Below are 26858 nucleotides of genomic sequence, written 5' to 3'. Positions count from 1 at the left end.
GGGCCAGAGTCTCCTGGCACGGGCGCCCCCAGCGGGCGGGCAGTCAGTTCTGCTGCAAAATGAGGTTCTCCAGTTCATCCGCTGAGCGGAGGAGGAAGGCCGCGGATTCCCGGTAGCCGGCGATCAGCTGCCGCACCGCGCTGATCTCCGTCGGGCTGAGCTGGGCGGCCGGCACCCCCCGGTTTGTGCTGTTCGCCGGGGGCGTGGCGGTGCTGGCGGCGCTGCTCTTCATGCTGAGGTCGGTCGGGCCTGCGGGCAAAAAGCGAGAGGCGGGTCAGGAAGGGTCCGAGCCAGCTTGGAGTAGCGCAGGGGGCTCAAGAGCTCTTTCACCCATATGGTGTGGCTCACGAAGCCCCCACTGCCCTATCGGCCAGCTCGGAGAAAGCGTTCCTCTCTTTCAATTGCTTCTTCAAGCCAAGCCAGCCGGCAGCTTGGGGAATGCGTTTAAAAGTAAAGCTGCTCTCTTTCCGCCTCCTCTTCCCCCCTCCCATCTATTTGCCTTCCCTCCTGTCTGTTACGATGCCTTGCCATTTTGTTCTTGTTGCCTGAAGTACTTTTAACTTTCCTGCATTTCTGCTAAACGTGGCGCCTATCTCTGTGTAACACTTATCACATTCTTTCTGCCTAGTCTCAAGGGTTATAGGGTGACCAAAGGTCCCTCTTGCAAGATTATGTGCACCTGCAAATGGGATGAGAAAGACTTGGGGGGAGGGACTGCCGCTTCCCTTTGAAAATGTAACGGTTTTAGCCCGAGCTATAAGAGAGGGGCAAAAGCCCGCCAAGTCAGTTTTCGCAAAGCCCGTCCGCCTACAGCTGTCATGAGTCAATAAATATCCATTACTGAAGTGGACTGTTTGTGATCATTGAACCGCTGGGGTCTTGATACGGTATTGTTGCTCTCAAACGTTTGACATTCACGTCATGTGGCTCTCAAACTTTATCTGATGCTTATTCTATGTGGCTCTTAACGTTACGCAAGTTTGGCCACCCCTGGTATAGTGGTTAAGTGTGTGGGCTCTTATCTGGGAGAACCGGGTTTGATTCCCCACTCCACTTGCAGCTGCTGGAACGGCCTTGGGTCAGCCATAGCACTTGCAGAGTTGTCCTCGAAAGTGCAGCTTCTGTCAGAGCTCTCTCAGCCCCACACACCTCACGGGTTGTGGGGGAGGAAGGTAAAGGAGATTGTAAGTTGTTTTGAGACTCTGAGTCAGAGAGAAGGGCGGGGTATAAATCTGCAGTCTGCTGGGGACTCTCCCGTAGCAGGCTGCATTTTCAGTGACACTAAAGGAGAGCGAACTCCTCGATCCCTCGCCACTCTGGCCTGGAGCTGTTGTGCTCGCAGAACGGGGGGCATGTCCTGACCCCTTTCTAACCCACCCCAAGCCTTTCTTGGATAGCAGAAAGAGGGGAAGCTAGCAGGAATTGTGCCCTTGAGTGAGTGGGAGGGTGTGGGAGTTGGGTTTTGACGAAGGGGCCGCCCCCTGCCTGGCTTTGGGAAGCGGAAGGGGCCATGCGGAGCTCTGACTGGCTGGGTGCCTGTGACATCATCAGCAAGCGACCTCTCAAGCTAAATCCTGTTACGATTATTTCCCAGTGTGGAGAAACACCATTTGGGGGCTATGTTTTTGTCTGGGAGTGGTTGGAGGAGTCTCTCAAACTCTAGGCAAGGCTTTGGCCTAGTCTATTCCTCCTTCCCTCCTCCCCTCCTATCTGGAAGCAGCACTTCCGAGGAGGCCTCCTAGAGACAGGAAGTCATAAGAACAAAAGAGAAGCCATGTTGGATCAGGCCAATGGCCCATCCAGTCCAACACTCTGTGTCACAGTGGCCAATATATGTGTGTGTGTGTATACACACACACACACATATATATAATTGTGGCTAATAGCCACTGATGGACCTCTGCTCCATATTTTTATCTAAACCCCTCTTGAAGGTGGCTATCCTTGTGGCCGCCACCACCTCCTGTGGCAGTGAATTCCACATGTTAATCACCCTTTGAGTGAAGGACTTCCTTTTATCCGTTTTAACCTGACTGCTCAGCGATTTCATTGAGTTCTTGTATTTTGAGAAAGGCAGAAAAGTACTTCTTTCTCTACTTTCTCCATCCCATGCATAATCTTGTAATTTAGTCTTTCAGGCTGGTCTCCCAGAAGGCCGCAGGAGGGAAAACCAGTTCCTGGGTGGGAACTGGGGTTTATATTATAGATTTTGGGTGGGAAAGGCAGTTTTGATTTGAGTCTTGGAGACGGGTGAATCGGTTCTGGATGGTATGGTCAGGGCCAGCTGTATAGTAGGGAAAGAAGGAGCGTTTTATCCCTCCTTTCATTTATTACTTCTGTTCACCCTGTATTTAAAAATGCCTGTAAACAGTTGCATGTTTTAAATGAGATGGGGGTTTTTTGCTTACAACTCCCATCAGCCCCAGCCATTGGCCATGCTGGCTGGGGCTGATGGGAGTTGTAGGCAAAAAAAAAACATCTGGAGAGCTACCGTTGGCTACCCCTAGAGTATCACAGTAAGGAGCATGAACAAAACCGAAAACTGTGAAAGATAAGGAAAAGCGTATCTAATGACAAACACAGCATTACAATATTTATATTACAAAAACGTAACAACAATCCTACAGTTACAATCAACGTTCTCCGTGGTGCTGTGTGCAAGCCGTTGGCTGCAAAATTATAACAGTGGGGCATGCCTCTCTGAAGAAGGGTTTTCTCAGAAACAGAAGTAAAGGAGCGTTCCTGTCAGAGGCTTTTGCCGACCCCATTTCAAGTTGTGAGGAAAAGTTTGCTTTTGAAATGTGAAAGCCGTGCGTTTGGGCATTTAAGAAGAATGCTGAAGTCATGAACCTTTGTGTATTGCCACCATTTGCAGCCCCAGCACTTTTGATTCGGCCCGTTGGAGCGGGGGAATTGTTGCGAGTTTTAAAAGTCGGAACCAGACATCTGTATATGGATTGAAATAATAAATTTGGAATACTACTTCGGACATTTATCTTTAGGATTGTAACTGTAGCATTGTGGTTATGTCTTTGTAATATAAATGTTGTAATGCTGTAAGTATTTGTTAAGAATGTAAGAACATAAGAGAAGCCATGTTGGATCAGGCCAGTGGCCCATCCAGTCCAACACTCTGTGTCACACAGTGGCCAATATGTGTGTGTGTGTGTGTGTATACATACACACACACACATATATACACACACACGCATATACACACACATATACACACACACACATGTACTGTGGCTAATAGCCACTGATGGACCTCTGCTCCATAATTTTTATCCAATCCCCTCTTAAAGCTGGCTATGCTTGTAGCCGCCACCACCTCTTGTGGCAGTGAATTGTTATTAGATGAATGAGTTTTTTGGATAATATTTTTTCATTGTTTTTCACAGTTTTCTGTTTTGTTTAATCTCCAGGTGAGGGTGGGGGATCCCCCCCCCGGTTTGGAGGCCCTCCCCCCGCTTCAGGGTCATCGGAAAGCGGGGGGAAGGGAGAGAAATGTCTGCTGGGCACTCCGTTATTCCCTATGGAGACCAATTCCCGTAGGAAATAATGGAGAATTGATCTGGGGGCTCTGAGGTAGAGGCTCCAAATTCCTTGCATAGCATCCAGTGCCTCTCCTCAAAACACCCTTCAAATTTCAAAAGGATTGCACCAGGGGGTCCGATTCTATGAGCCCCCAAAGAAGGTGCTCCTCTCCATTATTTCCAATGGAGGGAAAGCATTTAAAAGGTGTGCAGTGGTCCCTTTCAATGCGATGGCCGGAACTCCCTTTGGAGTTCAATTCTGCTTGTCACGCTCTCGCTCCTGGCTCCACCCCTAAAGTCTCCTGGCTCCACCCCCAAAGTCAGTTCCTTTAAACGGCCAGAACTCGACTCCCTTTTGGCGTTCAGTCATGCTTGTCTTAACCTTGCTCCTGGCTCCGCCCCCAAAGTCTCCTGGCTCCACCCCCAAAGTCAGTTCCTTTAAACGGCCAGAACTCGACTCCCTTTTGGCGTTCAGTCATGCTTGTCTTAACCTTGCTCCCGGCTCCGCCCCCAATGTCTCCTGGCTCCACCCCCAAAGTCTCCAGGCTCCACCCAGCGCTTTCTTGAATGGGACCCGGCGACCTTAGCTGACCTTCGGGAAGAGCCCTTCTGGAGGGGGACGCCAAACCTACGGGTCCACTTGAGGGGCTTGTTGTCTTTGGAAGGATGAGGTCCCCCCCCCCGCCCCGCTTGCTGAGATTACACTTCCAAGTGTCAAGCAGCTGGAGCTACGGGGGTGGGGGGAGCTCTCCTCCAGGGCTCAGAGGAATTAAGAAGGGATGAGAAGGACTGATCCCAGAGAGGCGTCTCTCAGCTCTCCGGCAGTGACCTCTTTCCAACAAGGGCAAACCGGGAGGGCGCCCGGGGCTGGCTGGGTCCCTGCCAGTCTCTGAGAGAGCTCGGGCCCGAGCCCCGTGAGGGAGGGGCCGTGGCTCAGTGGCGGAGCGCCTGGCTTGGCACGCAAAGGTCCCAGGTTCGATCCCCAGCGGCGTCTCCGCTCCGACGGACCGAGCGGAAGGTGACGGGAAAGACCCTTTTCTGCTCGAGACCCTGGGCAGCGGTTGCCGGTCTGAGCAGGCAATATTTACCTCGACGGACCAGGGGTCGGGGTCACCGGACGGCAGCTGGGGAAAACACGGGGGAGACAGTGCCCCGCTGAACGTACACGAAGCCGTCTTATACCGAACCCTTATATTAGGCCAGGGGTGGCCAAACTTGCTTAATGTAAGAGTCACATAGAATAAATGTCCGATGTTTGAGAGCCGCAAGACAGGGAAGGAAGGAAGGAAGGAAGGAAGGAAGGAAGGAAGGAAGGAAGGAAGGAAGGAAGGAAGGAAGGAAGGAAGGAAGGAAGGAAGGAAGGAAGGAAGGAAGGAAGGCAAATAGATGGGGGAGGGGAGAAGGACAGAGAGGTGGAAAGAAAGCAACTTCAATGCATTCTCCAAGCCGCTGGCTGGCTTGGCTTGGGGAAGTGATTTAAAGAGAGAAATGCCTTCTCCAGGCCAGCCAACAGGGTTGTGGGGCCTTCGAGAGCCACACAATATGTGTGAAAGAGCCACATGTGGCTCCTGAGCCACAATTTGGCCACCCCTGTACAAAGACGCATATACTAGACCAAAGGTGACAAACATGTGGCCCAGGGGCCGAATCAGGCCTCCGGAGGGCTCCTATCAGGCCCCCGAACAACCGGATGTCATCTGCTTCTTTCTCCCTCTTTCTTGCTTCCTTCTGAATCACAGCTTGCTTTGCAAGGCTTGCTCAATCGCACAGGAGCTGTGGAGCAAAGTGGCCTCTGCAGCCTTGGATTTAAACTCCAGGCGTTTCCTAAACTCCCCCCCGCCCACCTCCCCCAACCTTCTCCTTTGCATAGGTGGTGGGTGGGGCTGAGAGGGCTCTCCCAGAAGCTGCCCTTTCGACGACAGTCTCAGAGCAGCCTACAATCTCCTTTCCCTTCCTCCCCCACAACAGACACCCTGTGAGGTGGGTGGGGCTGAGAGAGCTCTCCCAGAAGCTGCCCTTTCGACGACAGTCTCAGAGCAGCCTACAATCTCCTTTCCCTTCCTCCCCCACAACAGACACCCTGTGAGGTGGGTGGGGCTGAGAGAGCTCTCCCAGAAGCTGCCCTTTCAAAGACAGTCTTAGAACGGCATATAATCTCCTTTACCTTCCTCCCCCACAACAGACATTCTGTGAGGCGGATGGGGCTGAGAGAGAGCTCTCCCAGAAGCTGCCCTTTCAAGGACAGAGAATGGCCTACAATCTCCTTCACCTTCCTCCCCCACAACAGACACCCTGTGAGGTGGGTGGGGCTGAGAGAGCTCTCCCAGAAGCTGCCCATTCAAGGACAGAGTCTCAAAGCAGCCTACAATCTCCTTTCCCTTCCTCCCCCACAACAGACACCCTGTGAGGTGCGTGGGGCTGAGAGAGCTCTCCCGGAAGCTGCCCTTTTGAGGACAACTCCTATGAGAGCTGCGGCCGTTCCAGCAGCTGCGAGGGGGAGGAGTGGGGAATCAAACCCGGTTCTCCCAGTTAAGAGTCAGCACGCTTCACTACACCAGGAGTCCCCAACCCCCGGTCCATGGACCGGTACCAGTCTGTGGCCTGTCAGGAACCATGCCGCAAAGCCTGGTTGCCCCCTCTCCCCCTGGTGCTGTGCAGCCTCGCTGCGCCGTCTCTTCCTCGCGGCGCCTCCTCCACCACCCTCCATTTCGACCATTTCAAGGCAGAAGAAGGAGCGGTGAAGCGCCACCTTCCCTGGCTCCTTAAGGCCTGAACCTCCCCTCCCCACGCCCATCTCAGCAGGAAAAATCTCTGTAGCAGTGGCCAGCAACCCTATGAAGAAGCAACCCTGCTAGAGTTGCCATGTCCAATTCAAGAAATATCTGGGGACGTTGGGGGTGGAGCCAGGAGCAATAGGGGGTGGAGCCAGGAGCAATTGGGGGTGGAGCCAAGATCAAGGCTGTGACAAGCATCATTGAACTCCAAAGGGCGTTCTGGCCATCACATTGAAAGGGACGGCACACCTTTTCAATGCCTTCCTTCCATAGGAAATAATGAAGGATAGGGGCACCTTCTTTTGGGGCTCATAGAATTGGACCCCCCTGGTCCAATCTTTTTGAAACTTGGGGGGTTTTGGGGGGAGAGGCACTGGATGCTATACTGAAAATTTGGTGCCTCTACCCCCCAAAACAGCCCCCCCACAGCCCCATATACCCACGGATCAATTCTCCATGATTTCCTATGGGAATACATCTCCATAGGGAATAACAGAGTTCCCAGCAGACATTTCCCTCCCCTCCCCCCTGCTTTCTGACGACCCTGAAGCGGGGGGAGGGCCTCCAAACCGGGGGATCCCCTGCCCCCACCTGGGGATTGGCAACCCTACCCTGGATTCAACCTTCGTTCTGTTTTTATAGGTCTCCTGATCCTGGGCCTAGCGAAGCCTGCCTAGGAGTTATGAAAGAGCCTACATTTCCCAGAATCCCTTCTGTCCCTCTGATTGGGTGGCATTATGTCTTAGGGAATAAAAGAGTTTCCAGCAGACTCTGACGACCCTGAAGCGGGGGAGGGCCTCCAAAACGGGGGATCCCCTGCCCCCACCTGGGGATTGGCAACCCTAGGCCCTGCCCTTGCCTCCTCTCCTCTCCACTTCCTTCCTGGGCGTGGGAAGGAAGTGAGGTGGAGACAACGGCGGCGGCGCCTCTTCGGCCCTCCCCTCTGGCCCCCCCTCGCGGCCCCCTGCTCACCGTTACTGTGATTCCCTGTCTGGAGTGAGGAGGCCGGCTGTAGGCTGCCCCCCAGGTTCCCGTAGGTGCGGTAGCTGTAGTTCAGGCTCCCGTTGATGTAGACGGGGTCCTGGGAGAAGGAGGAGGAGGAGGAGGAGGCCGGCAGCGAGTAGGAGGAGTGCGTGACGGTCGCCGAATCCCGGGAGTGCTGCTTCTCCAGCGCCACTGGCTCGTCCTGCAACGAGCGAGGAGACCGAGCGGTTAGGCCGAGGCAGCGTGGAATTCACGCGTGGAGGAGGTTGGAGCAACATCTGGAGCAGAGGTCCATCAGGGGCTCTTAGCCACAGAGTGTTGTTGGAACTCTCTGCCTGGGGCAGCGATGCTCTGTATTCTTGGTGCTTGGGGGAGCGGGCACAGTGGGAGGGCTTCTAGCGTCCGGGCCCCACTGATGCGCCTCTTGATGGCACTTGGCTTATTTGGCCACTGTGTGACAGAGTGTTAGACTGGAGGGGCCACTGGCCTGATCCAACAGGGCTTCTCTTATGTTCTTATGTGACACAGAGTGTTGGACTGGATGGGCCATTGGCCTGATCCAACATGGCTTCTCTTATGTTCTTATGTGACACAGAGTGTTAGACTGGAGGGGCCACTGGCCTGATCCAACAGGGCTTCTCTTATGTTCTTATGTGACACAGAGTGTTGGACTGGAGGGGCCCCTGGCCTGATCCAACAGGGCTTCTCTTATGTTCTTATGTGACACAGAGTGTTGGACTGGATGGGCCATTGGCCTGATCCAACATGGCTTCTCTTATGTTCTTCTGTGACACAGAGTGTTGGACTGGATGGGCCATTGGCCTGATCCAACATGGCTTCTCCTATGTTCTTCTGTGACACAGAGTGTTGGACTGGATGGGCCACTGGCCTGATCCAACAGGGCTTCTCTTATGTTCTTCTGTGACACAGAGTGTTGGACTGGATGGGCCATTGGCCTGATCCAACATGGCTTCTCTTATGTTCTTCTGTGACACAGAGTGTTGGACTGGATGGGCCACTGGCCTGATCCAACAGGGCTTCTCTTATGTTCTTATGTGACACAGAGTGTTGGACTGGATGGGCCATTGGCCTGATCCAACATGGCTTCTCTTATGTTCTTATGTGACACAGAGTGTTAGACTGGAGGGGCCACTGGCCTGATCCAACAGGGCTTCTCTTATGTTCTTCTATTCTTATGTTCCGAGTGAGGTGCCAAAAACTATCCAAACAAAAAAGACAGCTGTGCAAGCAGACACAAACAGCGAAACCCCGAAAGGCACGCAACCTTTGATGCTGCAAAGATTTATACAACAAAGACTTACAAAAACTTGGTATATTTATAAATGCATAACGCCTACCTGCTGACCTATCTGAACACAATTGGAGATGCCGGGGACTGAACCTGGGACCTCTTGCTTACCAAGCAGATGCTCTACCACTGAGCCACCGTCCCTCCCCTGCTCTCCAGGGTCTCAAGCTGAGGGTTTTCACACCTATTTGCCTGGACCCTTTTGAGTTGGAGATGCCGGGGATTGAACCTGGGACCTTCTGCTTCCCAAGCAGATGCTCTACCACTGAGCCACCGTCCCTCCCCTGCTACTGTTTGAGCTATTGTACTAGCACCTACTAATACTGATGTTTTAACAATTATTTTTATGTTTCAGGTTTTATTGTTGCTTTACTTGTTTGGTCATTGTTTGATCCTAACCTGTGAGCTGCCCTGAGCTTGCCTTCGGCGGGGAGGGTGGGATATAAATAAAATAAAATAATTTCAGTGGCCTTTTGTACATCTTTTCTTTTCCGCTCCACCCGTGGCCCCCAGGGTGTTCGATTTTGTGCCCCTTGCGAAAGTTATGCCGCCTTCCGGCCCCTTCCCTGGGATAGCAACACGATACTAGAACCGTGATTAACATTGCAAAACACAAGAACAGAACGTTTCTGTACAAATACGCAAGAACCTCATTTAAATCTGCCAAAATGCTTTTTTTTCTATTCTTTAACAGCAAAGCATTCACACATACTAGCACAAAGGCGGGCGTGATAATTGTAATCCAATCTAATCGTTCACACAACCACACTCACAATCAAAGCAATGTGATGAAACCGGACTACCACTGGTGTTATCGTGAACATCATGGTGTTAGTATGAATGTTTTGCTGTGAAAAAACTGAAAAAAATAGTTTTGCATATTTAACTGAGTTTATTGGAGAGTTATTTATTTTAAAAAGCATTTTGTTCTGGTATTTTGTAATATTATTCATGGTTCTAAGTACAGGATCGCTGTCTCTTCCATGATCTCCCTTATTGTATTGTTGTTAAGAACATAAGAGAAGCCATGTTGGATAAGGCCAGTGGCCCCTCCAGTCCAACACTCTGTGTCACATAAGAGAAGCCACGTTGGATCAGGTCAGTGGCCCCTCCAGTCCAACACTCTGTGTCACATAAGAACATAAGAGAAGCCATGTTGGATCAGGCCAATGGCCCATTCAGTCCAACGCTCTGTGTCACATAAAAACATAAGAGAAGCCCTGTTGGATCAGGCCAGTGACCCATCCAGTCCAACACTCTGTGTCACATAAGAACAGAAGAGAAGCCCTGTTGGATCAGGCCAGTGGCTCCTCCACTCCAACACTGTGTGTCACAGAAGAACATAAGAGAAGCCATGCTGGATCAGGCCAGTGGCCCATCCAGTCCAACACTCTGTGTCACATAAGAACATAAGAGAAGCCCTGTTGGATCAGGCCAGTGGCTCCTCCAGTCCAACCCTCTGTGTCACAGAAGAACATAAGAGAAGCCCTGTTGGATCAGGCCAGTGGCTCCTCCAGTCCAACCCTCTGTGTCACAGAAGAACATAAGAGAAGCCCTGTTGGATCAGGCCAATGGCCCCTCCAGTCCAACACTGTGTCACACAGTGGCCAAAAAACCCAGCTGCCATCAGGAGGTCCATCAGAGGGGCCAGGACACTAGAAGCCCTCCCACTGTGCCCCCCTCCTGCCAAGCACCAAGAAGACAGAGCATCACTCCCCCAGATATAAGAACATAAGAGAAGCCCTGTTGGTTCAGGCCAGTGGGCCATCCAGTCCAACACTCTGTGTCACACAGTGGCCAAAACCCCCCCAGGCGCCATCAGGAGTTCCATCAGTGGGGCCAGGACACTAGAAGCCCTCCCACTGTTCCCCCCCAAGCACCAAGAATACAGAGCATCACTGCCCCAGACATAAGTACATAAGAGAAGCCATGTGGGATCAGGCCAATGGCCCATCCAGTCCAACACTCTGTGTCACACAGTGGCCAAAAAACCCAGCTGCCATCAGGAGGTCCATCAGAGCGGCCAGGACACTAGAAGCCCTCCCACTGTGACCCCCCTTCCAGCAGCAAGAATCCAGAGCATCCCTGCCCCAGAGAGAGAGTTCCAACAATGCCCTGTGGCTAAGAGCCACTCAGGGACCTCTGCACCAGCTGTTCTCTTACCTGAGACGTCTGGTAGATCTCCAGCCGCATCCTCTTGGCTGCTTTTCGCGTCTCGCTTTCGCAGGCGGCTGCCAGGATGTTTTCGGCCATGGCTGAGGTCAGGTGCGGCGGGGTGGGCCTGGTCTGGGGAGGGACACACACACAGCCGAGGGATCGTTAAGAGTTTGGGACCAGCGCTCCCTCTTAAGCTGACTTAGCAGGAGGCTCGCTCGCAGGTTTTTAGCCTCCAGGTCACACATCTTTGCCACCGCTCAGGAAGGATGACCCCAAAAGCACGCTCACTCACTCACTCAGCGGCTCGCAACTTTAACGCCAGCAGTAGCTCGCCACGTCGGATTTTTGCTCACAAGGCTCCGTACCTCAGAGGGAACATTGTTCGGGACCCAAGGGAGAGGCGAGAGGTGGGACAGACGGGCCCTGCGTTGAGGCTGTCCAAGGAGAAAGAGCCCCCAGCCCCCGAGCGGAGCACTGGAAGCAAGTGCTCAGAACACTTGGGGAGGGACGGTGGCTCAGTGGTAGAGCATCCGCTTGGGAAGCAGAAGGTCCCAGGTTCAATCCCCGGCATCTCCAGAAAAGGGTCCAGGCAAATAGGTGTGAAAAACCTCAGCTGGAGACCCTGGAGAGCAGGGGAGGGACAGTGCCTCAGTGGTAGAGCATCTGCTTGGGAAGCAGAAGGTCCCAGGTTCAATCCCCACCATCTCCAACTAAAAAGCGTCCAGGCAAGTAGGCATGAAAAACCTCAGCTTGAGACCCTGGAGAGCAGGGGAGGGATGATGGCTCAGGGGTAGAGCATCTGCTTGGGAAGCAGAAGGTCCCAGGTTCAATCCCCGGCATCTCCAAAAAAGGGTCCAGGCAAATAGGTGTGAAAATCCTCAGCTTGAGACCCTGGAGAGCTGCTGCCAGTCTGAGAAGACAATACTGACTTTGATGGACCAAGTGTCTGATTCAGTATAAGGCAGCTTCATATGTTCATATATATGTTCAACAGGCTGGTGGTTGCGTTCAAACCATCTCATAAGGACAGGCCAGCCTGGGCCATCCAAGCCGAAGCAGAGATGAGTAATAATAATAATAATAATAATAATAATAATAATAATAATAATAATAATAATAATTTTTATTTATATCCCGCCCTCCCCGCCGAGGCAGGCCCAGGGCGGCTCACAGACATGGAGAGTGCCATGAATTACAGTAAATACATTATACGATAAAATACAATAAAATACATTTAAATAATGTAATTAAAACCACAACAGTTAAGGTGCTATAATACAAGACAGTATATAACAGATGGCTAGGTGTCGCTTCAGGATTCAGTCTTGTAGGCCATTTGAAAAAGGACAGTTTTACATGCCTTGCGGAACTGATTATAGTCCCGCAGGGCTCGAACCTCGGCTGGTAGTTGATTCCACCAATGGGGAGCCGTTACTGAGAAGGCCTGCTCTCTCGAGTTGTTTTCAGTTTGGCCACCCTTGGTCCAGGGATCTTTAAGAGATTTTGGGAGCTAGATCTCAGTGCTCTCCGGGGAATATATGGGGAGAGGCGGTCCCTAAGGTAGACAGGTCCTCGGCCACATAGGGCTTTAAAGGTAATAACCAGCACCTTGTAACGAACTCGGGACACAATCGGCAGCCAGTGCAGCTCCCGCAACCTAGGCCGCACGTGCTCCCACCAAGGTAGTCCCACTAGCAACCTGGCCGCCGCATCCTACACCAGCTGCAGTTTCCGAGTTCGGTACAGGGGCAGCCCCATGTAGAGGGCATTACAGTAGCCCAGCCTCGAGGTGACCGTTGCATGGATCACTGTTGCTAGGTCGCCGCGTTCCAGGAAAGGGGCCAGCTGCTTTGCCCTCCTAAGATGGAAAAAGGCGGCTTTAGCAGTGGCTGCTATCTGTGCTTTCTGAGTAGAGGGGTTTGCCCTTGCCTGCCTCTGCGTAGCAGCCCTGGACTTCCTGAGCATTCTCCCATCCGGGATTCTTTTTCTAGCAGCAGCTCCTCTGCCTATTAGGCCACGCCCCCCTGATGTAGCCAATCCTCCGAGAGCTTAGAGGGCTCTCGGCACAGGGTCTCCTGTAAGCTCCAGGAGGATTGGCTACATCGGAGGGGGGCGTGGCCTAATATGCAGAGGAGCTCCTGCTAGAAAAAGAGCCCTGCTCCCATCCAAGTACTGATCAGGGTTAGCCCTGTTTAGCTGCTGAGATCTGATTAAATGGGGACTGACCGGGCAGACTTAACAAAGGTAGCGTTGGCACTGCCAGCCTCGGTGTGGCAACTCCGGACTTCCTCCCATCCAAATCCCACGGTTGGCCCTGCAAAGCTTCCAAGACCTGACAAGATCGGGCTAAGCTGGGCCCTCTAGGGCAGGGGTGTCAAACATCTGGCCCGGCGGCCGAATCGGGGCCCCGGAGGGCTTCTCTCGCGCCCCCCCCCCCAAGCAACTGGCTGTCATCTGCTTCCTTCTCCCTTCTCTCTTGCTTCCTTCTGCGTCACAGCTTGCTTTGCCAGGCTCGCTCAATCGCACAGGAGCTAAAGAGCAAAACCTCTATTTTCTCCATTGGCTGAGGCTCCTCCCTTGGGAAGGAAAGGAGGAGAGGCAGAGCTTGCTTTGCCAGGCTCTCTCAATCGCACAGCAGAGCTACTGAGCCAAGTCGCTCTTCCTTCCACTGGCCCCCTGGGGAAGGAAGGAAAGAGCCACAGCTTCCTTTGCTCGGTTCCCTGGATACCATGGAAGAGATGCAAAGACCGACAAATGCTAATGTTTTAAGCATGTTTTATTTTAAGGTTGTTTTTTTTTTTTAAAAATCTTTTAATTGTATTTGTTTGTGTCCTTTATAAAGTTTATATCTCTGCTACCTAATCTTAAACGGGAACCCACACCGACCTGAACCTGCCATAGGAAACTTTCTGAGGAAACACTGTTGCTATAATTAAAATACTACCTAGAACAACTAAGAACTGAGAATACGCGAAAATAAGCTTTAATAACATCGTTCTACCTTGCTCAAATAAGGGAATTCTGTATTTTCAACAACTTTTACCTCAGCAGTCCCAAACCCTGATTCACCTACTCAATCCCTGCCGGTTAAATAAAACTTTTTATTTTGTCTTACTGTTAAACCGTCTCCAGTGCCATTTCAAAAGGAAAATAAAAAAAGAGGGCTCTTGCTTTTCATAAGAACATAAGAGAAGCCATGTTGGATCAGGCCAATGGCCCATCCAGTCCGTGTCACATAAGACCATCAGAGAAGCCATGTTGGATCAGGCCAATGGCCCATCCAGTCCAACACTCTGTGTCACACAGTGGCCAAAAATATGTATATATATACACACACACACACTGTGGCTAATAGCCACTGATGGACCTCTGCTCCATATTTTTATCTAACCCCCTCTTGAAGCTAGCTATGCTTGTAGCCGCCACCACTTCATGTGGCAGTGAATTCCACGTGTTAATCACCCTTTGGGTGAAGAAGGACTTCCTTTTATCAGTTCTAACCCGACTGCTCAGCAATTTCATTGAATGCCCACGAGTTCTTGTATTGTGAGAAAGGGAGAAAAGGACTTCTTTCTCTTACTTTCCACAACAAGTTCCTTGGGCTGTGCTAAAAGCTAAATTATATTCTGTGGGGCAGGAATTCTTTCAAAACCCTCTATCATTTACACACTACCAAGGGCTTCTCAGTCACAGCCGGGAACCAAATAATTTTGGCAGGAAGTTTTGCCTCAAGGTGGGGAAGTGCATACCCCCCCCTCCTGCCTCCAGTTCCCTGGGGGAAGGAAGGAAAGAGCCGGAGCTTCCTTTGCCCAGTTCCCTGGATCCCATGGGAGAGATACAAAGAAAGCACCTTTAAGACCAACGGGTGCTAACATTTTAAGCATATTTATTGAAAAAATATATATTTGTGTCTGTGTCCTTTATAAAATTTATATCTGTGAACATATGAAGCTGCCTTCTACTGAATCAGACCCTCGGTCCATCAAAGTCAGTATTGTCTACTCAGACTGTCAGCGGCTCTCCAGGGTCCCAAGCTGAGGTTTTTCACACCTATTTGCCTGGACCCTTTTTAGTTGGAGATGCCGGGGATTGAACCTGGGACCTTCTACTTACCAAGCAGAAGCTCTTCCACTGAGCCACCCTCCCTCCCCTGCTCTCCAGGGTCTCAAGCGGAGGTTTTTCACGTCTATTTGCCTGGACCCTTTTTAGTTGATGCTGGGACTGAACCTGAGACCTTCTGCTTCCCAAGCAGATGCTCTGCCACTGAGCCACCATCCCTCCCCTGCTCTCCAGGGTCTCAAGCTGAGGTTTTTCACGTCTATTTGCCTGGACCCTTTTTAGTTGGAGATGCCGGGATTTGAACCTGGGACCTTCTACTTACCAAGCAGAAGCTCTTCCACTGAGCCACCCTCCCTCCCCTGCTCTCCAGGGTCTCAAGCTGAGGTTTTTCACGTCTATTTGCCTGGACCCTTTTTAGTTGGAGATGCCGGGACTTGAACCTGGGACCTTCTGCTTCCCAAGCAGAAGCTCTTCCACTGAGCCACCGCCCCTCCCCTGCTCTCCAGGGTCTCAAGCGGAGGTTTTTCACACCTCTTTGCCTGAACTCTTTTGAGTTGGAGATGCCGGGGACTGAACCTGGGACCTTCTGCTTACCAAGCAGATGCTCTACCACTGAGCCACCGTCCCTCTCCTCTGTGCTACCTGGAAGACGCCGTGGAGAGGGGCGGCGGGGGGGCGCCAGGGGATACTCACCATTTCCATGCCGTTCTTCTTCATGCGCCGGCAGGACTTGAGGTAAGTGCGGATACGCTTGCGGGCTCGCTCCTGGAACTCGGGGAACTGCCTGCTGCAAGACTCGATGATGGCCTGGATCTTCTCTTTGGGCTGCTTGGAGATGGGCACCATGCGGTCCAAGTTCTCATCCACAAAGAGGCGGACAAACATCTGCCGGAAGAGCGGGAGAGGGAGAGGTGAGGGGACAGAGCTGCTAGCATCCTGCGGAAGCAGGAGAGCCAGTTTGGTGTCGTGGTTAAGTGTGCGGACTCTTATCTGGGAGAACCGGGTTTGATTCCCCACTCCTCCACTTGCACCTGCTGGAATGGCCTTGGGTCAGCCATACCTCTCTTATCTGGGAGAACCGGGTTTGATTCCCCACTCCTCCGCTTGCACCTGCTAGCATGGCCTTGGGTTACCCAATTGTCCTTGAAAAGGCAGCTGCTCTAAGAGCTCTCTTGGCCCCACCTCCCCCACAGGGTGTCTGTTGTGGGAGAAGAACGGAAAGGAGATTATAGCCCCCTCTGAGACTCTGTCCTTGAAAGGGCAGCTTCTGGGAGAGCTCTCTCAGCCCCACCTGCCTCACAGGGTGTCTGTTGTGGGGGAGGAAGGGAAAGGAGATTGTGAGCCGCTCTGAGACTCTTCGGAGTGGAGGGCGGCATATAAATCCAATATCTTCATCTACCTCACAAGGTGTCTGTTGTGGGGGAGGAAGGGAAAGGAGATTGTGAGCCGCTCTGAGACTCTTCAGAGTGGAGGGCGGGATATAAATCCAATATCTTCATCTACCTCACAGGGTGTCTGTTCTGCGGGGGAGGAAGGTAATAGAGATTATGAGCCGCTCTGAGACTCTTCGGAGTGGAGGGTGGGATATAAATCCAAAATCTTCATCTACCTCACAGGGTGTCTGTTGTGGGGGAGGAAGGTAAAGAAGATTGTGAGCCGCTCTGAGACTCTTTGGAGTGGGGGGCGGGATATAAATCCAATATCTTCATCTACCTCACAGGGTGTCTGTTGTGGGGGAGGAAGGGAAAGGAGATTGTGAGCCGCTCTGAGACTCTTTGGAATGGAGGGCAGCATATTAATCCAATATCTCCTTCTTCTTATGCCAGGGGGTGGCCAAACTTGCTTAGCATAGTTTAGTTTAGACCCAAGTTGGTAGCCGTGTTGGTCTGAAGCAGATGCTGTCCCATTTGGAAGGCATTGACCTGCCTTATGTTGACTCAGGCCCTTGGGTCCATCAAGGTCAGTATTGCCTACTCAGACTGGCAGCAGCTCTCCAGGGACCTACCTCCAGGGAGATGCCGGGGATTGAACCTGGGACCTTCTGCGTGCCAAGCAGAGGCTCTTCACTGAGCCATGGCTCCCCCCTCTTGACTCTCCAGGGTCTCAGGCTGAGGTCTTTCATATCCTCAGTCCTTCCATAACCTGGTCCTTTTAACGGGAGATGCCAAGAATTGAACCTGGGACTTTCAGAATGCCACTGACCCACACAGCCCTTCTTCACAGCTCTTCAGAGTCTCAGGTCAAGGTCTTTTTTTCACATCACCAACTTCTTCCTGGCCCTTTTTAACTGGAGATGCCGGGGATTGAACCTGTGGCCTTCTGCATGCCAAGCAGAGGCTCTTCCACTGAGCCATGGCTCCCCCTCCTGGCTCTCCAGGATCTCAGGCTGAGGTCTTTCACATCACTCCTGCCTGGTCCTTTTCAGCTGGAGATGATGGGGATTGAACCTGGGACCTTCTGCATGCCAAGCAGAGGCTCTTCCACTGAGCCATGGCTCCTCCTCCTGGCTCTCCAGGGTCTCCAGCTGAGGTCTTTCCCATCACCTCCTGCCTGGTCCTTTCAACTGGAGATACCGGGGATTGAACCTGGGACCTTCTGCATGCCAAGCAGAGGCTCTTCCCCTGAGCCATGGCTCCTCCTCCTGGCTCTCCAAGGACTCAGGCTGAGGTCTTTCCCATCACCTCCTGCCTGGTCCTTTTAATGGGAGATGCCGGGGATTGAACCTGGGACCTTCTGCATGCCAACCAGAGGCTCTTCCCCTGAGCCACGGCTCCTCCTCCTGGCTCTCCCGGGTCTCAGGCTGAGGTCTTTCCCATCACCTCCTGCCTGGTCCTTTTAATGGGAGATGCTGGGGATTGAACCTGGCACCTTCTGCATCCCAAGCAGAGGCTCTTCCCCTGAGCCATGGCTCCCCCTTCTGGCTCTCCAGTGTCTCTGGCTGAGGTCTTTCCCATCACCAACTACCTGGTCCTTCTTAACTGGAGATGCCGGGGATTGAACCTGGGACCTTCTGCATGCCAAGCAGGTGTTCTACCATATGGGACACTACCAAGCTACCACAGAAAGGCTTGCCCTCCCCCCCCCCCACACCCGCAGAAGGTTTTCTCCTCCCCCATACATTGAAGGCCTTCAGTCGTTCCGGGTCCATCCCTTCTGAGTCGTTCATCTTGTCGTTGTCCTCATGATCGTCGTGGTCGTCGTCATCGTCATCTGCGGCGGGGGCTCGGCCAACAGTCAGGTCTTCGGGACAGCCGCTGACCTCGGTCTTGACGGAGTCGTAGCTGCCAGAGCTGTACGGAGGTGACTGAGGGAGAAAACAACGCAAGAATCTTATTTTCCTTTGTATCATGCAAAGAAGGTGTTGCTGGCAACCGCTCCAGGAGAAGGAGAGGGGGGAAAGCTACAGAAATCACCTCAGATTCCTGTCATGCCTCTCTGGGTTTCCTCTGTGATATCAGCAGAAGAACATAAAAACTTAAGAAGAGGCCTCTTGGATCAGACCTGTGAGGGTCCATCTAGTCCAGCCTCCTGTCTCACACAGTGGCCAACCAGTTCCTCTGGAGGGCCAACAGCAGGGCAGAGAGGACAAGGCCTTTCCCTGAGAAGAACATTAGAGAGCCCTGCTGGATCAGACCACTGAGGGTCCATCTAGTCCAGCCTCCTGTCTCACACAGTGGCCAGCCAGTTCCTCTGGAGGGCCAACAACAGGGCAGAGAGGCCGAGGCCTTCATAAGAACATCAGAAGAGCCCTGCTGGATCAGACCAGGGAGGGTCCATCTAGTCCAGCCTCCTGTCTCACACAGTGGCCAGCCAGTTCCTCTGGAGGGCCAACAACAGGGCAGAGAGGCCAAGGCCTTCCTAATGACATCAGAAGAGCCCTGTTGGATCAGACCTGTGAGCGTCCATCTAGTCCAGCCTCCTGTCTCACACAGTGGCCAGCCAGTTCCTCTGGAGGGCCAACAACAGGGCAGAGAGGCCGAGGCCTTCATAAGAACATCAGAAGAGCCCTGCTGGATCAGACCAGGGAGGGTCCATCTAGTCCAGCCTCCTGTCTCACACAGTGGCCAGCCAGTTCCTCTGGAGGGCCAACAACAGGGCAGAGAGGCCAAGGCCTTCCTAATGACAACAGAAGAGCCCTGTTGGATCAGACCTGTGAGCGTCCATCTAGTCCAGCCTCCTGTCTCACACAGTAGCCAGCCAGTTCCTCTGGAGGGCCAACAACAGGGCAGAGAGGCTGAGGCCTTCATAAGGACATCAGAAGAGCCCTGCTGGGTCAGACCAGGGAGGGTCCATCCAGTTCAGCCTCCTGTCTCACACAGTAGCCAGCCAGTTCCTCTGGAGGGCCAACAACAGGGCAGAGAGGCTGAGGCCTTCCTAAGAACATCAGAAGAGCCCTGCTGGATCAGACGAGGGAGGGCCCATCTAGTCCAGCCTCCTGTCTCACTCAGTGGCCAACCAGTTCCTCTGGAGGGCCAGCAACAGGGCAGAGAGGCCGAGGCCTTCATAAGAACATCAGAAGAGCCCTGCTGGATCAGACCAGGGAGGGTCCATCCAGTTCAGCCTCCTGTCTCACACAGTAGCCAGCCAGTTCCTCTGGAAGGCCAACAACAGGGCAGAGAGGCTGAGGCCTTCATAAGGACATCAGAGGTGCCCTGCTGGATCAGACCAGGGAGGGTCCATCTAGTCCAGCCTCCTGTCTCACACAGAGGCCAACCAGTTCCTCTGGAGGGCCAACAACAGGGCAGAGAGGCTGAGGCCTTCATAAGGACATCAGAAGAGCCCTGCTGGGTCAGACCAGGGAGGGTCCATCTAGTCCAGCCTCCTGTCTTACACAGTAGCCAGCCAGTTCCTCTGGAGGGTCAACAACAGGGCAGAGAGGCAGGGGGGGACTTTCATGAGCCCCCTTCATTGGCAGGCTTCAAAATGCAGCTGGATGCTTATTTGTCAGAGATGTTAGGCGGTCCTGCATGGAGCAGGGGGTTGGAGTAGATCCGGGGTGGCCAACGGTAGCTCTCCAGATGTTTTTGGCCACAACTCCGATCAGCCCCAGTCAGCATGGCCAATGGCTGGGGCTGATGGGAGTTGTAGGCAAAAAACATCTGGAGAGCTACCGCTGGCCACCCCTGGACTAGATGGTCTCTAGGGCACCTTCCAATTCTATCATTCTATGAGAATGGATAAAAGGAAGTCCTTCTTCACCCAAAGGGAGATTAACACATGGAATTCACTGCCAGAGGAGGTGCTGGCGGCTTCAAGCACAGCCAGCTTCAAGAGGGGATTGGATAAACATCTGGAGCAGAGGTCCATCAGTGGCTCTTAGCCACAGCGTATTGTTGGAACTCTGTCTTGGGCAGTGATGCTCTGTAATCTTGGTGCTTGGGAGGGGCAACAGTGTGAGGACTTCTAGTGTCCTGGCCGCAGTGATGGACCTCCTGATGGCACTTGGGTTTTTTGGCCACTGTATGACACAGAGTGTTGGATTGGATGGGCCACTAGCCTGATCCAACTTGGCTTCTCTTATGTTCTTATGTCTGGGGCAGTGATATTCTGGGAAGGGGAAGAAGCTGTCGATGGTTTGCTCAGAAGTATGCAAAAAAGGGCATCTAGAATGATTAAAGAGTTGGAATACTTTCCCTATGAAGAAAGGTTAAAACGCTTGGGGCTCTCTAGCTTGGAGAAACGTCGACTGCGGGGTGACATGATAGAGGTTTAGAAGACTATGCATGGGATGGAGAAGGTAGAGAAAGAAGTCTTTTTCTCCCTTTCTCACAATACGAGAACTCGTGGGCACTCAATGAAACTGCTGAGCAGTCGGGTTCGAACTGATAAAAGGAAGTACTTCTTCACCCAAAGGGCGATTAACATGTGGAATTCACTGCCACAGGAGGTGGTGGCAGCTGCAAGCATAGCCAGCTTCAAGAGGGGATTGGATAAACATATGGAGCAGAGGTCCATCAGTGGCTATTAGCCAGAGTGTATTGTTGGAACTCTCTGTCTGGGGCAGGTGATGCTCAGTAACCTTGGTGCTTGGGGGGCAACAGTGGGAGGACTTCTAGTGTCCTGGCCTCACTGGTGGACCTCCTGATGGCACCTGGGGTTTTTGGCCACCGGGTGACACAGATTGTTGGACTGGATGGGACATTGGCCTGATCTAACATGGCTTCTCTTATGTTCTTATATGGAGCAGAGGTCCATCAACGGCTATTAGCCACAGTGTTTTGCTGGAACTCTCTGTCTGGGGCAGTGATTCTCTGTATTCTGGTGCTTGAAAGGGGCACAGTGGGAAGGCTTCTAGCCCACCTGGTGGATCTCCTGATGGCACCTGGTATTTCTGGCCATTATTTGACACAGAGTGTTGGATTGGATGGGCCATTGGCCTGATCCAACATGGCTTCTCTCGTCTTCTTTTATGGAGCAGAGGTCCATCAGTGGCTATTAGCCACAGCGTATTGTTGGAACTCTCTGCCTGGGACAGGTGATGCTCAGTAATCTTGGTGCTTGGAGGGGGGGCAAAGTGGAAGGGCTTCTAGTGTCCTGTTGCTTTTGTTATGACTGTTAGCTGCCCTGAGTCCGTTTTGGAATGGGCGGGATATAAATCGAAGGGAAAGAAATAAAAAGACGTACCTCGGCCGTGCTTTTGGCTGCGTACTTTGCCCGGCTCCGCAAGCCGTCGGCGCTGCAGCCGTCTGAGGGGTAGGAGGGGGCGACATGCGTGGGGGCCAGCTTGTCGCAGAGGTTGATGGGCTGGTCCTCAGAGGAGGCGCTGAAATCCATGGGGGCGGCGGCTCCATTCCCGTTCATCTCCGGGTAGGTGGCATCCCCTTGGGTGCTGCTCGAGGTGGACGGGTTCAGGGTGGAGGAGCCGTTCCCGCTGCAGCTCTCCGAAGAGGAATCGTCTGCAGGGAGACAGAAGGCCTTGGTTACCTCCCAGCAGCTACTTCCTGACTTTCTTTTAAGAAGATGAAGAAGACTGCAGATTTATACCCCGCCCTTCTCTCTGAATCAGGGCCTGAGAGCGGCTCACAATCACCTTTATCTTCCTCCCCCACAACAGACACCCTGTGAGGTGGGTGGGGCTGAGAGAGCTCTCCCAGAAGCTGCCCTTTCACGGACAACTCTGTAAGAGCTATGGCTGACCCAAGGCCATTCCAGCAGCTGCAAGTGGAGGAGAGGGGAATCCAACCTGGTTCTCCCAGATAAGAGTCCTTGCACCTAAGAAGAAGATATATTGGATTTATATCCCACCCTCCACTCAGAGAATCTCACAATCTCCTTTATCTGCCTCCCCCACAACAGACACTCTGTGAGGTGGATGGGGCTGAGAGGGCTCTCACAGCAGCTGCCCTTTCAAGGACAACCTCTGCCAGAGCTATGTCTGACCCAAGGCCATTCCAGCAGGTTCAAGTGGAGGAGTGGGGAATCAAACCTGGATCTCCCAGATAAGAGTCCGCGCACTTATCCACTACACCAAACTGGCTCTTTAAGGCATTTGGAGCACATTTGGGGAGCCGATTTGGCATAGTGGTTAAATGTACGGACTCTTATCTGGGAGAACTGAGTTTGATTCCCCACTCATCCACATGCACCTGCTGATGTGACCTTGGGTCAGTCATAATTCTCTCAGAGCTGCTCCTCACAAAAGCAATTTCTGTCAGAGCTCTCTCAGCCCCACCTACCTCACAGTGGGGAGGGGAAGGGCAAGGAGATTGTAAGCCGCTCTGAGACTCCTTTGGGTAGTGAAGGGTGGGATATAAATCTAATATCTTCTCTTCTTCTTCTTCCCTATGAGGAAAGGCTGCAGAGTCTGGAATTTTTCAATTTAGGAAAAAGATGCCGGAAGGGAGGGGGGTTGGCCACTGAGTGAGACAGGATGCTGGACTAGATGGACCCTCGCTGGTCTGATCCAGTAGGGCTCTTCTGATGCTCATATGAAGGCCTCGGCCTCTCTGCCCTGTTGTTGGCCCTCCAGAGGAACTGGTTGGCCACTGTGTGAGAGAAGATGTTGGAGTAAATGAACCACTGGTCTGATGTTCTTATGAAGGCGGGATGACCCTGGAGGTCCCTTCCATGATTCTAAGTCTTCGACCTCTCTGCCCTGTTGTTGGCCCTCTAGAGGAACTGGTTGGCCACTGTGAGAGACAGGAGTCTGGACTAGATGGACCTTCCCTGGTCTGACCCAGCAGGGCTCTTCTGATATTCTTATGAAGGCCTCAGCCTCTCTGCCCTGTTGTTGGCTCTCCAGAGAAACTGGTTGGCTACTGCATCAGACAGAATGCTGGACTGGATGGACCCTCACTGGTCTGACCCAGCAGGGCTCTTCTGATGCTCTTATGAAGGCCTCAGCCTCTCTGCCCTGTTGTTGACCCTCCAGAGGAACTGGCTGGCCACTGTGTGAGACAGGAGGCTGGACTAGATGGACCCTCACTGGCCTGTTCTAACAGGGCTCTTCTTAAGTTCTTATGAAGGCCTTGGAACTGACTGGCCACTGTGTGAGAAAGGAGGCTGGACTAGATGGACCCTCACTGGTCTGATCCAGCAGGGCTCTTCTGATGTTCTCATGAAGGCCTCAGCCTCTCTGCCCTGTTGTTGGCCCTCCAGAGGAACTGGCTGGCCACTGTGTGAGACAGAAGGCTGGACTAGAGGGCCCCTCACTGGTCCGATCCAGCAGGAGTCTTCTGATGTTCTCATGAAGGCCTCAGCCTCTCTGCCCTGTTGTTGGCTCTCCAGAGAAACTGGTTGGCCACTGTGTGAGACAGGAGGCTGGACTAGATGGACCCTCACTGGTCCGATCCAGCAGGGCTCTTCTGATGTTCTTATGAAGGCCTCAGCCTCTCTGCCCTGTTGTTGGCCCTCCAGAGGAACTGGTTGGCCACTGTGTGAGACAGGAGGCTGGACTAGATGGACCCTCCCTGATCCGATCCAGCAGGGCTCTTCTGATGTTCTCATGAAGGCCTCGGCCTCTCTGCCCCATTGTTGGCCCTCCACAGTACTGTGTGACAGGATGCTGGACTGGGTGGACCACTGCTCTGTCTTCTGGTATTTTTAATGGATTGACAGCCATGGAATTCTCTCAGTATTTGGACGCATGGCATACAGATGGCAGTTGCCTGTGGGTGTATCTTTAGAGCCCTGCTGGATCGGACCCGTGAGAGTCCATCTAGACCAGCATTTTGTCTCACAGAGGGGCCAACCAGTTCCTATGGAGGCCAAACACATGCAGGGCGGAGAGTCCAGGATATTCCCCTGAGGCTGCCTCCAGGCTCCGGGATTTAGAGGATTAGTGCCTCTGAATGTGGAAGTTTCCCTTCAGTCATCAAAACTAGTAGCCACCGATATCAAAGTGAGGCAGAGAGACCTTTTATCTTTCTGTGTTTTTCCTCTGAGGATGCTGGTCCCAGCTGCTGACGAAACGTCAGGCACTGCTATGCCAAGAACAGCCCAGAAAATCTACAACTAACGAACTCCAGCCGTGAAAGCCTTCGACAACATATTTACTCATCTAAGTCAGTCACTCCACTACTCCTGGAGAAGATGGCCACCCTGAAGGCAGACTGCAGGGCACCCCACAGTCTACTAAGACTCCTCGCTCAAGCCCTGGGCTCTTTCGCTCTCCCCTTTGGGGGGCCCAACCAGTGTGGCCTAGCAGACGCTGTGCCTCGTCCCCGAAATCAAAATGAAGAAATTAGATTTATATCCCACCCTTCACTCTGAATCTCAGAGACCCCGAGTGGCTCACAATCTCCTTTCTCTTCCTCCCCCACAACAGTCACCCTGTGAGGCAGATGAAGATATTGGATTTATATCCCGCCCTCCACTCCGAAGAGTCTCAGAGCAGCTCACAATTTCTTTTCCCTTCCTCCCCCACAACAGACACCCTGTGAGGTAGATGAAGATATTGGATTTATATCCCGCCCTCCACTCCGAAGAGTCTCAGAGCGGCTCACAATCTCCTTTCACTTCCTCCCCCCACAACAGACACCCTGTGAGGTAGATGAAGATATTGGATTTATATCCCGCCCTCCACTCCAAAGAGTCTCAGAGCGGCTCCCAATCTCCTTTCCCTTCCTCCCCCACAACAGACACCCTGTGAGGTAGATGAAGATATTGGATTTATATCCCGCCCCCCACTCCGAAGAGTCTCAGAGCGGCTCACAATTTCTTTTCCCTTCCTCCCCCACAACAGACACCCTGTGAGGTAGATGAAGATATTGGATTCATATCCCACCCCCCACTCCGAAGAGTCTCAGAGCGGCTCCCAATCTCCTTTCCCTTCCTCCCCCACAACAGACACCCTGTGAGGTAGATGAAGATATTGGATTTATATCCCGCCCCCCACTCCGAAGAGTCTCAGAGCGGCTCACAATTTCTTTTCCCTTCCTCCCCCACAACAGACACCCTGTGAGGTAGATGAAGATATTGGATTTATATCCCGCCCTCCAATCCGAAGAGTCTCAGAGCGGCTCACAATCTCCTTTCCCTTCCTCCCCCACAACAGACACCCTATGAGGTAGATGAAGATATTCGATTTATATCCCGCCCTCCACTCCGAAGAGTCTCAGAGCGGCTCACAATCTCCTTTCCCTTCCTCCCCCACAACAGACACCCTGTGAGGTGGGAGGGGCTTAGAGGGCTCTCACAGCAGCTGCCCTTTCAAGGACAACCTCTGCCAGAGCTATGGCTGACCCAAGGCCATTCCCGCAGGTGTAAGTGGAGGAGTGGGGAATCAAACCCGGTTCTCCCAGATAAGAGTCTGCACACTTAACCACTACACCTAACTGGCTCTCTGAAAGATGATGATGATGAAGACTGCAGATTTATACTCCGCCCTTCTCTCAGAATCAGAGTCTCAGAGCGGCTTACAGTCTCCTGTATCTTCTCCCCGCACAACAGACACCATGTGAGGTGGGTGGGACTCAGAGGGCTCTTACAGCAGCTGCCCTTTTTAGGACAACTCTTGCGAGAGCTATGGCTGACCCAAGGCCTATGAGGAGCCCGAGGTGTGGTCTTGGCCATGTTCCCTCTCATGGTGGGTCTGGAAGAAGAGTCAGGAGATGGCAAACTTCACCCAACAAGGATATAGACAACGGGTCCAGAGGAGGGCGACGAAGACGGTGAGGGGTCTGGAGACCAAGTCCTATGAGGAAAGGTTGAAGGAGCTGGGGATGTTTAGCCTGGAGAGGAGGCGGCTGAGAGCTGATGGAATCACCATCTTCAAGTCCTTGAAGGGCTGTCCTATAGAGGATGTGGTAGAATTGTTTTCTGTGGTCCCAGAAGATAGGACCAGAACCAGTGGGTTGAAATTAAATTAAGAGTTTCCGGGCTCAACATCAGGAAGAACTTCCTGACCATTAGAGCGGTTCCTCAGTGGAACAGGCTTCCTCCTCGGGAGGTGGTGGGCTCTCCTTCCTTGGAGGTTTTTCAACAGGGGCTAAATGGCCATCTGACAGTGGTGAGAATCCTGTGAATTTAGGGGGAAGGGTTTGTGAGTTTCCTGCCTTGTGCAGGGGGTTGGACTAGACAACCATGGAGGTCCCTTCCAACTCTAGGATTCTAAGGGTTCCTCCTTGGGAGGTGGTGGGCTCTCCTTCCTTGGAGGTTTTTCAGCAGAGGCTGGATGGCCCTCTGACAGCAATGAGGATCCTATGAATGTAGGGGGAGGGGTTTGTGAGTTTCCTGCCTTGTGCAGAGGGTTGGACTAGATGACCCTGGAGGTCCCTTCCAGCTCTAGGATTCTATGCTTTAACTGGGCTCTCCTTCCTTGGAGGTTACTAAACAGAGGCTTCATGGCCCTCTGACAGCAATCAGGGTCCTGTGGCTTTAGGGGGAGGTATTTGTGAGTTTCCTGCCTTGTGCAGGGGGTTGGACTAGATGACCATGGAGGTCCCTTCCAACTCTAGTATTCTAAGGGTTCCTCCCCCGCCTTCCGTGTATCCGGCTGCTTCTCTGCCCACCCCCTACTGCCAGGCTCTGCTGCTCCCCGGTTCCCATGGCGACCGGCCACGTGCCTTGCCTCCTCTTCCCATCTCAGACATGCTCATT

General features: G+C 52.8%; 1 protein-coding gene across 1 annotated transcript in view; it reads right to left on the bottom strand.

The window, feature by feature from the left end:
• The window catches only part of NOL4L (nucleolar protein 4 like), a 245452-nt gene continuing 218594 nt past the window's right edge, over positions 1-26858 (bottom strand). Inside the window, exons 6-11 of the mRNA XM_060230527.1 lie at positions 21444-21715; positions 17938-18123; positions 15513-15704; positions 10767-10889; positions 7283-7496; positions 1-249 (exon numbers count right to left, since the gene is read on the bottom strand). Coding sequence (XP_060086510.1) covers positions 44-249; positions 7283-7496; positions 10767-10889; positions 15513-15704; positions 17938-18123; positions 21444-21715 — 1193 coding nt within the window. The 3' untranslated portion in view covers positions 1-43. The remainder of the gene's footprint in view (positions 250-7282; positions 7497-10766; positions 10890-15512; positions 15705-17937; positions 18124-21443; positions 21716-26858) is intronic.

This window comes from Heteronotia binoei, chromosome 2, assembly GCF_032191835.1.
Source record: "Heteronotia binoei isolate CCM8104 ecotype False Entrance Well chromosome 2, APGP_CSIRO_Hbin_v1, whole genome shotgun sequence".
In the NCBI taxonomy this organism is placed as follows: Eukaryota; Metazoa; Chordata; class Lepidosauria; order Squamata; family Gekkonidae; genus Heteronotia; species Heteronotia binoei.
Note: the sequence above shows the minus strand (reverse complement) of the source record. Positions and strands in the feature narration are given on the sequence as shown.